This window comes from Haemaphysalis longicornis, unplaced genomic scaffold (assembly GCF_048455015.1).
Source record: "Haemaphysalis longicornis isolate Haplotype H1 unplaced genomic scaffold, Haemaphysalis longicornis Haplotype H1 scaffold_10, whole genome shotgun sequence".
NCBI lineage: Eukaryota > Metazoa > Arthropoda > Arachnida > Ixodida > Ixodidae > Haemaphysalis > Haemaphysalis longicornis.
Window position 1 is genome coordinate 29,740,035 of NW_027526204.1, and position 12,071 is coordinate 29,752,105.

The window sequence follows — 12,071 nt, forward strand, 5'->3', positions numbered from 1 at the left end:
CATCTGGGCATACACTGCAGAGATTGTGACTGTAGGCCACATTTTGATAAGACCAGCACGGTAGCTCTACACGAGTATCAGCTAACAAGAGAAATCATCGAGGCCTACCAGATAGTTTCTTTGAAAGACAAATGCGTTAGCACAGCTTCGGTAACACTGACAAAGAAAGGACTCAACTTTTTATCCAATCATTAAAATTTGCCTTGCAAAATTGCCTTTGTAACGCGCCCGTTTAAACTGTCATCCTCCACTTTTCTGTATTTGCTTGTGCTCCTCCCCCTTTGTTTCTTTCGTTTCCTGAGTATCTTCCCGTATAAAAGCGAACATCAAAGTGAAAGTTAACGAGTTTATAGCAGCGCCGCCTCCCGTCCACTTCATTTGTCCTTGTTCCTTTGCGCTTACTTATACGACGAATGACGAACTCGCCCAAGAAACTACTATTATGAAGGTCACCACATGTCTTGTTGGGTGTGCCTCGGCGCAAAGCGGGCTGCAAATCTTGAGGTATCAGCAACAAAAAGCCACGGCAGGGTATAGAAATACAGCACTCCTGTGCAAGGCGCCCCGGCGTCTTGATTACAACAGTTAATGAACACGATTTCGTATTCATTGTGTACAGTGGTGGTGTTGCACAAAATTATAACGGCAAGTTAAAAACGCCAAGGTACACATTCATAATCTCACTTCTTCAAACAAAATCTTGAAATATGAGCGTAGTTGTGTCCACCCTGTCATCACCCTTTACGGCTTAAACATGCCAGAAGGCACCAATCGTGCATTCGCACTAGGTTTTTGTGCACACCGCGAAGCTTCTGGAACTGTATGGAGGACGTTCACGCATGCCACGCCGACACAACTTGTTGCCCGCTATGCCGCATTTGAAACTCACTCATTCTCGTTTAGAGCATACCTGCACCAATTCTGAAACGCAATGTACCCACCATGCCCCTTTTCCCGGCTTGCTTCATGTGCAGGAAAAAACGCCGTCAACTGCTGGTACGACGAGATCAAGATGTACAAGTGGGGAAATGTATTCCAGCCTGCTTGTGGCCACTTCACACAGGTCGTATGGAAAGCCTGCACAAAAATTGGTTCAGGTGTAGCCAAATATAAGAATAAAATCTTTGTGGTGACAAACTACTCGCCACCAGGAAACGTAGAGACTATGTACTCGAAGAATGTCCCGAGGCCTGGCAGCCCTCCCAGCAAGAGAGAGGAAGAAGGCGGTGGAAAAGGTCATGGAAGTGGTACCGGCGAAGGAGAAGGTGGCAAAAAGCATAGAAAGGAAAAAAAAGAGGAAGGAGGCCGCAAGGATGACTACATGTATCGTAGTGGGGTAAGTCCCGAGTTTTGCGTTTTGAGTTTTCCGAGCCAAGCGGTTTATATTGTCATAAGCGTTCAAAACTTGTAAAACTCTGGCGCTTGTCATACATCCTCCAGTTGTTAGCGCAAAGAAAACTATAGGTAAATGTGAAAAAAATATACGTAATTGACCGGCAGCGGCCGCGTTTCTTTAGGTAAGTACGCCCATTCTGTTGGTTTTTACGATAGTTGTTGTTGTTGTTGTAAAATTTATTATGAATAGGACGGCACTAGGCCTGTTGCGGTGGGAGGGGGAAAAGGGAAGAAGGTTACATGCGTCGCACTATGGAGGCTTCACACGCAAATGTCCACAGTGAGAGTAGAATGCTCTTGTGGTCGTGTGTTGGCCGGATCCAGTCCCCGTATGTTGATACAGATGACGGGCGATGTTTGTCACGTGCGTCCTTCAGTCCTTCACAGTTCCACACCAGGTGACGCATGTTGGCCGGCTGGGCGGCCAAGCACACACTACACTGGGGCGGCGAGAAAGGTGGCGGGTTCGGCTGCTTGGCGTACTTCTGTGCGTGGTTCCACCTTGCCACCACGTCCTCCGTGACGGCAAAGCCACTTGGTGCTTTCACCACGAACACTTGAGCGCCCCGGGGAAGACCTTTAGGTAGGGGATCCTCAAGGGGTGGTACGTGGGTCAGGAGCTCTTTGGACCTTTCAAGCTTGTTCCTTCTTCGCTTCTCTTCAGGGCTATGACTCAGGGCTTTGATAGGAGTGAGCTCAAGCTGCGAGTGGTGGGGAGAGCGAGCCTCACTGGCCAGCTTGTGCACAGTCTCATTGCCCGTGTTGCCAGAGTGTCCGGGTACCCAGAGGACCTTTACATCAATATTTCTGTCCCGTTGTAGCTCGCGGCAAGTCTGCTTTATGGCATATTCCGTGGAGGTCACTAACGCAAAATGTCGCAATGCAACGCCGGCACGTGCGGGGAGAAAAAGCACAAAGAGAAGTGAACTCCCGTTGGCGCAGTTTGAGGCAGGAGGCGCGCGTGTACTGCGAAGGCGGGAAATTTGAATTCCATGGGGTGGTAGCAGTAAGCGGATAATGGCGGTACAGCCCATTATGGCGATCACTTCTCTGCACTTCCGACAGCTTTCACTTGAGTGGAACGGTTTTAATTTTTTTGAGGTAGACGCAAGATTATTTCCATTTTTTGCTACCTCGCAACTTGACCTGAAAAAAATGCCTAATCGCACACCTTCTTTTTTTCTACTTGTGCGTTTTCCTACTTATAATATTCAACACAAACCAGCCCAACAACATGCTGCAGTGAAAGAGTCGCTTGATGTCTCTATTGACTTGCTGATTGCAATACAACTCCAAAATGGCAGCTTGGTTCACCTTGTACACCATGTAGGAAACCAGCAGATTTTAAGGAGACAAAATTTCGCGCTACAGAGGGCGCTACACGCCATTGTTGCTATGTTATATTGTGACCAATAAAGGTGGGCATCATTCGTTAGGCCAGCACTGCTCCAGTCACTGGTGCGTGCGCGGCTAGCAGCCGTCAGCACTCAGTTCCCTACATGGTGTCAGAAGCGAGATCGCTGAGTACGGTCGTCACTGCGCTGCTAGCTTTGTGCGATGGCAAACAGGTCAGAGGCCGCATTTGCTGGGATACCTGGACTACATCCGCCATACATACTTGGACTACATCCGCCACCGAGCTTCGACTTCGCCAACCCAAGTGCGTGGTCTGCCTGCACTGAACACTTCGAGGACTATGGGTTCGCTAGAGGGCTGCACCAAGCTACGGACGAGGTCCGGGTACGAACACTTCTTTATTGCATGGGTACTCAGGCTCGACGCGTTGTAGCATCTTTGAACTTATCTGCCGAAGAAGTTCAGGCATACGGCGTTGTAAAAAGCAAGTTCACTTCGTATTTCGTGCACCCTGTCAATGAAGTTCATGAAAGTTATCGTTTTCACAAGCGGACGCAGCAAGCCGAAGAAAGCGTGAATGCTTTTTATTCCGCATTCCGAAACATGGTAAAGAAATGCAACTACGGCTCAGCGTCCGTCGAGGACAGGCTCGTTCGGGATCGATTCATCGTTGGTTTGTTGGACAGCAGGTTATCGGAACAGCTATGCCGCACTTCCGACTTATCGCTTGACAAAGCGACCCTGCATGCGCGACTGCACGAAGATGCGGAACGAGAAAAACGGGAACGCGAAACCCAGTTATCGGCACCAATCTCCGTTGATGCAGCAAAACACAGGCCATCGCCAAGGCAGTCACGTAATCAAGCGCAAGGATCAAGGGAAATGCCCCCCGCCGCCGCGCACCGATCGTGTCATTTTTGCGGACGAGATGGGCATCCACGGGACTTTCGCACTGCCAAAAGATCTGTTTGCACGTTTTGAAAGAAGAAAAGACATTTTGAAGCTGTTTGCTTAGCTAAACAACGTTCACAAAGCAGGCAGTCGCACGCTATTGAGATGCATGCCGTGAACACCAGTCGCAAGGCGAAAGTCAAGTGTGTTCGTGTTCAAGTGAACGGCGTCCCGCTCGAGTTCAAAGTCGACTCGGGAGCAGAAGTTTCTGCTGTTCTAAGCACTTTTCCCGGGGTTCCTCCGCAACTCGAAAAACCAGAGGGTCATTTCACTGGTCCAGGGAACCATCCCTTGAAGGTATCTGGCCAATTCACAGCTACATTGGAGTGCAAGCTGCGTGCAGCCAATGTACTTCATGCCTTCAAAGACTACCCCTCTTCTGGGCTACCCTGCTATCCTCGCATTGGGTGTCGTTAAGTTCATCGATGCCGCCGAGCGAGGTGAAAAACAAGCTTGCTGTGCAAGTTACTCAGCCCCGGGCAAGGATATCTTTGAAGGGCTAGGTACAGTAGGGGAGGTGTACACGATTCGACTCAAGCCATATGCAGAACCATTCGCTCTCAGTGTACCTCGCAGAATTCCCATCCCTCTTTACAACACGGTAAAGCGGGAGCTGCACCAGATGGTAGAGCAGGATATGGTAAAGCAGATGGTAAAGCAGGAGCAAGGCGTCATAAGGCGCATTACGAAGCCGACACCATGGTGTGCATGACTTGTCGAAGTACCGAAGGCATCGGGCGAATACCGAATATGCGTGGACCTAATGAAGCCCAACAAAGAGGTTCTCCGCAAAAGGCACGTGCTTCCAACGGTCGAATGGGTACTTGGGCAACTTTGAGGCGCAAAACTTTTTTCAAAACTCGACGCCAAAGCAGGATTTCACCAAGTGTGGTTGTCTCAAAAATGTCAAGAGTATACCACATTTGTCACGCCATTCGGACACTACTGCTTCTGCCGTCTCCCTATCGGACTGACTTCGGCACCAGAGTATTTTCAGCGTGAAATGGCTCATATTTTGGAGGGACAGCAAAATGTCGTCAACATGATAAACGATATTCCTCTCTTCGGAAAAGACCATGAAGAGCACGACAAGCGACTTGCTGAGGTTCTTGAACGGCTGCGGAAAATCCGTCGTGAAGCTTGAAAAGGCAAAATGCTGCTTTAGTCAGGCCCGAGTGGAGTTTCTGGGTGTTTTCATCGACGGCAACGGTATTTCAACAAGTCCCGGAAAACTCGAAACACTGCGCAACTTGGAAGAACTTAACGCCATTGCCGGTGTCAGGCGCTTTCTCGGCATGGCCAATCATATCGGTCGCTTCCTGCCCAAACTTTCGCAGGTAACTGCCCATATTCGCGCCTTGTTAGGCGAGCGAAATTCGTGGCAATGGGGATCGCCTCAGGAGGCTGCCTTTAATCAGGTAAAGGCAATGTTCACCTCAGACCTGTGCGTTGCGAAGTACCATCCTGCTCGCAATACCATTTTCTCTTGCGACGCAAGTTCATTCAGTCCGGGAACTGTTCGTCTGCAGGAACAGCCATCGGGAAAGCAACGCGTTGTAGCATTTGCGTCACAGTCACTAACAGAATCGCAACAGCGAAACAGAAAAACAGCCACTGGCGGTAGCATGGGCCGTGCACCGTTTTTACCAGTCTGTTCGTGCCATGAACTTCACGGTAAAAACCGACCACCAGCCCCTGGTAACATTACTGGGGAACGCCGACTTGGACACGATGCCCCCGCGCATTCTACTATTTCACAACAAACTCATGCGCAACCAATTCCGCGTGGTCTACGTTCCGGGCAAACAACTGGAAACTGCGGACACTCTTTCGAGGGCTCTGGAGGAGAAGCCATTGATCAGTCAAGTGGATGTCGTACAACAGTTTCCAAATCTCCAAGTTTCTACTGTAACAGACGCGAAGCTGGTCTCTGTTGATGATGGTCGCAGGCATCAAGAACTGGATGGTGAATGCAACTAGCTCGTCAAGTACTGCACCCAAGCCTGGCCTCGTCAAGGCTGGCTTCCCGAACATGTCAAGAAGTACTGGAGTCATCGAGGTGATTTCTCTCTGTACAACGGCATACTGCTGAAAGGTAATCGCTTCGTCATCCCGGCTTTACTGCAAATGGATACACTTGAACTTACCCTTGAAGGCCACCAAGAAATAATCGATGTCGCCCGAGAGCGCAGGATTCCGTGCGGTGTTACGGACTTTCGCAGCAGCAACGAGACAGAGTCAACCGCTGTAAACAATGTGCCGTCACACGGGCGCAACAAAGTGAGCCGATGGTGGTGACCCAGACTCCAGAGCAACCATGGCAGGAGGTAGGAATAGACGTGTTTTCTTTCAAGGAACACGACTACCTACTCAGTAGTCGATTATCGTTCTCGCTACCTCGAAGTCATCTACTTGCGGAGCACGAACTCTTGTGCAGTCATCGATGCAGTCAAAAGCATTTCGCTCCTTTTGACATTCCCGCAGTAGTGCGAAGCGATGATGGACCTCAGTTTGCATCGCATGCCTTCACAGCTTTTGCAAAACACTGGGGCTTCCAGCACCTAACGTCAAGTCCAAGCTACCCGCCGTCGAACGGGGAAATTGAAATGATGGTGCGAATGGTCAAAGAATTGTTTACGAAAGCAGACGACCCTTTCCTGGCGCTCTTGTTGTAGAGAGACACAGCAGGCATCCCCGGGCACAGCCCAGCACAGCTGCTGATGGGAAGGAGCCTGCGAACCAGGCTTCCCACGATGACGGAAAGTCTGGAACCGAAGTGATCTGCACCGGACGACGTCAAGCGCCAAGATTAAGATGTGTGAAGGCGGAAGAAGACAGACTTTGATCGCCGTCATGCCACGACCATCCTTCCTCCGCCGCAGCCGGGAGATACGGTGTGGGTTCGAGACGTCAAGGCTACGGCGTGTGTTCTCAGCCCAGCTGCCAAGCCCCGTTTGTACTTCGTGGAAACACCCACCTCTGTGCTCGTGCGTAATAGGGTTCATCTAGTGCCCTATTCATATCCAGCTACGCAGCCAGCTCGAAGTGAAAATGGCGAGGAAAAAGATCGGAACAAGGTAACACCCACCACGGCGGCAGCAACACCAGGAGAGTCCAGTGAACGCACAGTGCGGGTTACAAGGTTCGGGCGTCGGGTCAAGCTGGCGAAAAGACTTGGCTTGTGATGTGTTTTGTTTCGCTGTGCTAATGTCGGGGAAGAGATGTGGAAGGCGCAGTATGCCATTCTTGCTATATAATATTGTGACCAATAAAGGTGGGCGTCATTCGTTCGGCTAGCACTGCTCCAGTCACTGCTGCGTGCGCGGCTAGCTGCCGTCAGCACTCATTTCCCTACAGACGGAGATGTGATAGGACAGAGAAGACACCAACGGGTTTGTCTCTCATCCCAGTCCTGTCCTTTACGCGCACTTTTTTTTCTCCTTACACTGCAACACCAACCAGCTCAACAACATGCTGGACACTGCATGTTTCACATTTGAGTTCGCGCATGGTTACGCGTACAGGGTCCGTCTCGGAATGCGACGTGCTTTCTGCACAAGAGCAAAAATACGGTGAACGCGAGTTTTTCATTTCGGTTCCGATAACTCGAAGAGATCCCTCGTGGTGTTAATAAAAGACCTGCCACTGCACCAGAGCACTGACAGCCTAGGCCAGCCCTTCGTGCCTTTGCTCGCTCCTTTGTTCGATCGCTACGCCGCAGCCCTGTGCCGAGAGAGCAGTGCAGACAGCAGGGGCTAGCGTGGATGTAAAGCACAAAAACCGAGCCAAGCTCACCCAGTGAAAGGATTTTATCCAGCGGCTGTGACCTCTCAAGCATTCGCTGCCGCTGCATTGCCATTACGAAGTAAAAGATCCACCCAATTCAATCTTTCTAAGTGCTTAGCTCTTTCATGCACAAAACTGCATTTTGGGATAAAAATAGTCGTTTATTAAAAAACAGTAAAAACAGTGAACTTTCGGTTAGAAAATATTTTCTTACAAGAGAGAACATTGTCTCTTTTGGTTCAGACGATAAGAAGTGAACACCACGCAAGAAGGGTCTGCCAGCCCCTTTCGGTGGAAAGCGGCGAAATAGCCTTGTTTCCCCGCAGGCCCAGGGGCCATTACACGCTTCACACATGCATGTCGTTCTTGTACTGGAATTTCGTACTGCCCACACTGCCCTGCACGTACTGCACATCCACACATGCACGTGGTCACGAGTTACAAATCGCCATATAATGTGTTTCTGGATACTTTTGGCTCAACAATGGTTACAGCTGTCTTCTGTAATCATTCTTCAGAGCGGTTCTCAATCGTTCAGCGCAGAAAGACTAGCTGCGCGTGCACGCCAGCCTCCGCGCGTGCACTTATAAATGGGCGACCGGTGATTCGCGCGTGGTTGAACGGGAAAGACACCGGCGAAAACATCGTTCTGGAACACATTCAAGGTGTGCGTGTCAGGGTGGCAACAACAACACCGGCCACAACATAACTACAGAAACCCTTCAAAAAGCAGCACAAAATCTGTGGACAAGAAATGTCCGTTTACGATGATTTGTTTGTGAACGCTCTACTGTCAGGCCGCACTACATACAGCTTACCTACAATATTATTAAAACAAACAGAAATGTAAATTAAAAAAAACTCCAGCACACCGTATAAAAATAACTAAATTGCCATTCATGTCGCCAAAAAACCAACAATTTTGTGTAGGGCGATGTAGGGCTTTTTGTGGCGCAGTGCGTGGCGTTGCAGTCAAAATTGGTTGGTGACACTGGGCTTCCGGCATAGTATCATCGATGTCACGGACGGACAGGTCACGCTTTCTCACTGAATCAAGCGCCATCTTGTAGGCAGAGCTCATGAACATGAAATAATCCCGATCTTCTAGGCTTGACGCTTGCAAGGCATCCGCAGCTTTCCCTTGTGGAGATAAGTGGGGAGATAAATGTTGTCAGAAATATAAAAAATGGTGCGAAAAGCGGTGCGAACAGAAAGTGCAGCGTTCTAGCAAGCCTTCAGCAGCGAATCTTTCCAACAAACCCCAACGGCTAAATGTTGTGATTATACAGTGCTTGTGCTGACCACATTGATTGGGTCGACAAACCTTGGGAACCTTGACGCAAGTGTACTCTCCTAAAGCAACGACAGCCATTGCTCCCAACTTTTAGTGCAGCACAAGATTGTTCTTTGTTATCTTCATGCCACGAATGGATGTGTAACCGTGACCATTTTATGAATGTGGAACGAACTTTAGTGCTGTTTGTTTCACTTGTCCTGCTCTTTCTCCACGACCCGCAGTTCATCAGCGGAGACGACGAGCCAGATGACTTCAACGGTAAATTCACCAAAGCCCAGCGCAAGATACAAAGACAAGTTTTGAGACGCCACAACAAGTGGAGGAAGTTGCACGGTGTTCCCCCTGTAGAAAACGATGAGAAGGTGAGAAACGTTTTGGCGGGAGCGGTGGTTTAGAGAAGTCGAAACGTCAGCAACCTTCCCTAGTGTTGTGAAGTGTCCGCGATTACCCATTATCGGGAACCCCAAGTCAAAAAAAGAAGTTTCAAAATTGCTCATAAATGTAAACGTTATTTTACTATCAACAGCGGGGAACAAAATATAATTTTCTACAGCGTACCTGCAAGTTACTTCGAATAACAGCTTAAGGCTATTCCAGAACCGCACAGGTGCGTAGCGACGCACAGAATAATTCTTACCGGCAAGAATTCTTGCTGGCTATGCGGACATGAATAAATTTAAGAAATCACTCCACCGATCTACTCACTCATTAGGTTAATGAGAGATACCGGCTAGGATCTACAGGTTCTTAAGCACTGTTTTTCAGTTTTCTTCTAACATAATCATTGAGCTAGATTAAGACAAACCTCTTAAAGAAGTATCACTATTCGTAGCCTTCTTTCGGCGTATAATTGGCTGCGTTAAAACATCCTCACTTTGACTATCCACAACTTTACTCGTGTTCTTGTCTCATGTCACCTTTTTCACACTGCCCTTTATCGTCACACATTATTGCACCTCCAGGTATGCAGCCGCACAAGTACCGCTCCCTTCGAGCGTGCTTGGCCAAATGAAATGCCCAACGCAACCCTCAAAATCCAGTAAATGTCGAGGTTATTAAAGTTGCCCTCTGAACAAAACCTTCCGTTGGAATCCAGGCTTGGTTTTGTATACAGATGCGTTTGACGTAAAAACACCTCTGTCTCTAATGAAGCCGCGTGAGCATTGAGCGTTCAACTCACTCTTAACCACCATGGTGTCAGCATATTTTATTGTGCTCCCCAACAGTTTGCTGGGTGTCTGGCCACTGCGTGATAGCAAAAAAACAGCTTCAGACATGGAAGCAGCTGCTCTTACTTTGGTAATGGTAGAGAGTTATAAGACTCCGTACGCTCCGTCCGTTCCGTTCGTACCGTGTTTACCGGGACCCGACTGGGCATTTGCGCTTTCATTCCGGTCGGGCGGATTAGTTCAACAGGCCGGCCCTCGCCATGCCCGCGCATTTGTTACGGTGGAGGGTGTCCTTGTTGCCGTGCCCGCGCGCAGGCGCAGTAGGTTCCAGGGCAACACGGTACGAACAGAACGAACGGAAAATACGGAGTGCTAAAACTGTCATGCGTGGAACCTATCTTCGTGCCTTACTTCGACCTCCAACCATTCATTAAAAAAACTCCGTCAACTGCGCAAGAAAAGTTGGCATGCACAAGTACAAAACAAACTTCCCGTGATAACCAAACATAGGGAGGCATTCAAAATAAACGCAAAACGAATCTTTCATCTTCGATCTTTATCGCTTAATGATTTAGCCAGAACATTGCACACACGGATGCGTTCTAAATGGAGCACCACGGCCAACTTGTGCCAAATGTGAAGGGGCTCATTCTGTACTCCGTGCCGTAATGCTGTGCAAACCTCTTAGCACAATATGCTAGTTTTTTGGTGTTATGTGCACGACATACATACGACACCACCTGGCTAAATAAAAATCTGGTACAAAAATTACAATAACAGCCAAAGGGTGATTTTTCAGAAGAGGAATTCACGCTGCACGTAACCCCAGCCTGCCCCTCAGTGACGAAGATAGTGCTGGGGGCTCTTGGGAAAAATAACGCTATTTCTTTCTGCAACATAAACCTTCTCCCCGATGCGCCCTCAATGAAGGCCCATATAATGTTACGCTGCAAACTGCTTTGCATCTAATTTTGGTCCGATAAATATTTTTCCAAAAGGGGAACAGCGCAAACTCAGACAAAAATCACAAGACGAAGAAGGTGACAAACACGAGCGCTGACTTACAACTTTTACAACTTACAACTTTTGTAATCATGCACCAACTCGCCCAAGCCTTAACCCTTGCAAATATTTTTCCTATGAACATTTTCTAGATTAGCCCATTTCACCCAAATCTTTGCGCTGTAAACTAAGGTTATATGCAACGCACCTTTTTCTTAGCGCTCTTTTGCAGCGTAGCCCTTGCGGCAAAAAGAAGCACAAGAATCAAGACCTTTAGCACACTGATCAGCCAAGCTAAGGAAGTTTACTACGACTGCGCAGAGCAAGTGTTGCACCGAACTAATTATTTCCTGCTTCCTATCCATTTCTTACAGATAGCTCGCTACGCCCAAGCATATGCCTACTCCTTGGCTCGGCAAGGAAAAATGAAGCACAGGAGTCGTAATAAGAAGTATGGGGAGAACCTCTTCATGAACTGGAACAGCAGCCCCGACCACCACATTCATGGTAATTTAGACCCACCCACACGATGCTTCTTCTGTGTGACTTTCCTAAAATATTTTGCAGCGTTTTAAGTGCGAATGCACTTCTTAAGCGACCCTGAATCACGCGTCCACCGCCGTCCGTCCGTCCGCACCACATAAACACTTAGGGCGATTGGCCAAGAAGAATTCTTTCGTATCACCCGTGCATTCCCACTTCCCCATCGACGACTGCTGCTTCGCCAGGAGCGGAAGTCGGGGCGAGTACTGCGGCGTCTACCTCGTCGGTCACGTCTACGCGAACTTCGTGTCGCACGCCGTGTCCACCTCGCCGGTCAGGGACGAGTCGCCGTACAGTGCCGTCTACACCGACGCGTACTCCGGCGACGGAATCGTGGTCGTCACACTCTACCTCGCGCCAAACATCTCGCGCGACGACGTCGTCGAATACGTGGACGCGGCGATGGAGAGTGTGGCCAGGCGCGTAAAGCCCTCGGACCCGGTCGTGGTTGTTGGGGACTTTAACGTGGACGTGTGAAAGGGCGGCGAGTGGTTGATGGAATAATTTGCTCGCCAACCACTCCATGACGTGCCTACCGCTAGAGGCTCCCACCACCATCAACGGCAGCTACA

At 49.2% G+C, this 12,071-nt stretch overlaps 1 protein-coding gene across 1 annotated transcript in view; it reads left to right on the forward strand.

Moving 5' to 3' along the window:
* LOC144158325 (uncharacterized) overlaps nucleotides 1-12,071 on the forward strand; it is a 93,009-nt gene that overhangs the window by 56,162 nt on the left and 24,776 nt on the right. The window contains exons 9-11 of the mRNA XM_077689146.1: nucleotides 975-1,336; nucleotides 9,007-9,147; nucleotides 11,331-11,463. Of these exons, the coding sequence (XP_077545272.1) occupies nucleotides 975-1,336; nucleotides 9,007-9,147; nucleotides 11,331-11,463 (636 nt within the window). The remainder of the gene's footprint in view (nucleotides 1-974; nucleotides 1,337-9,006; nucleotides 9,148-11,330; nucleotides 11,464-12,071) is intronic.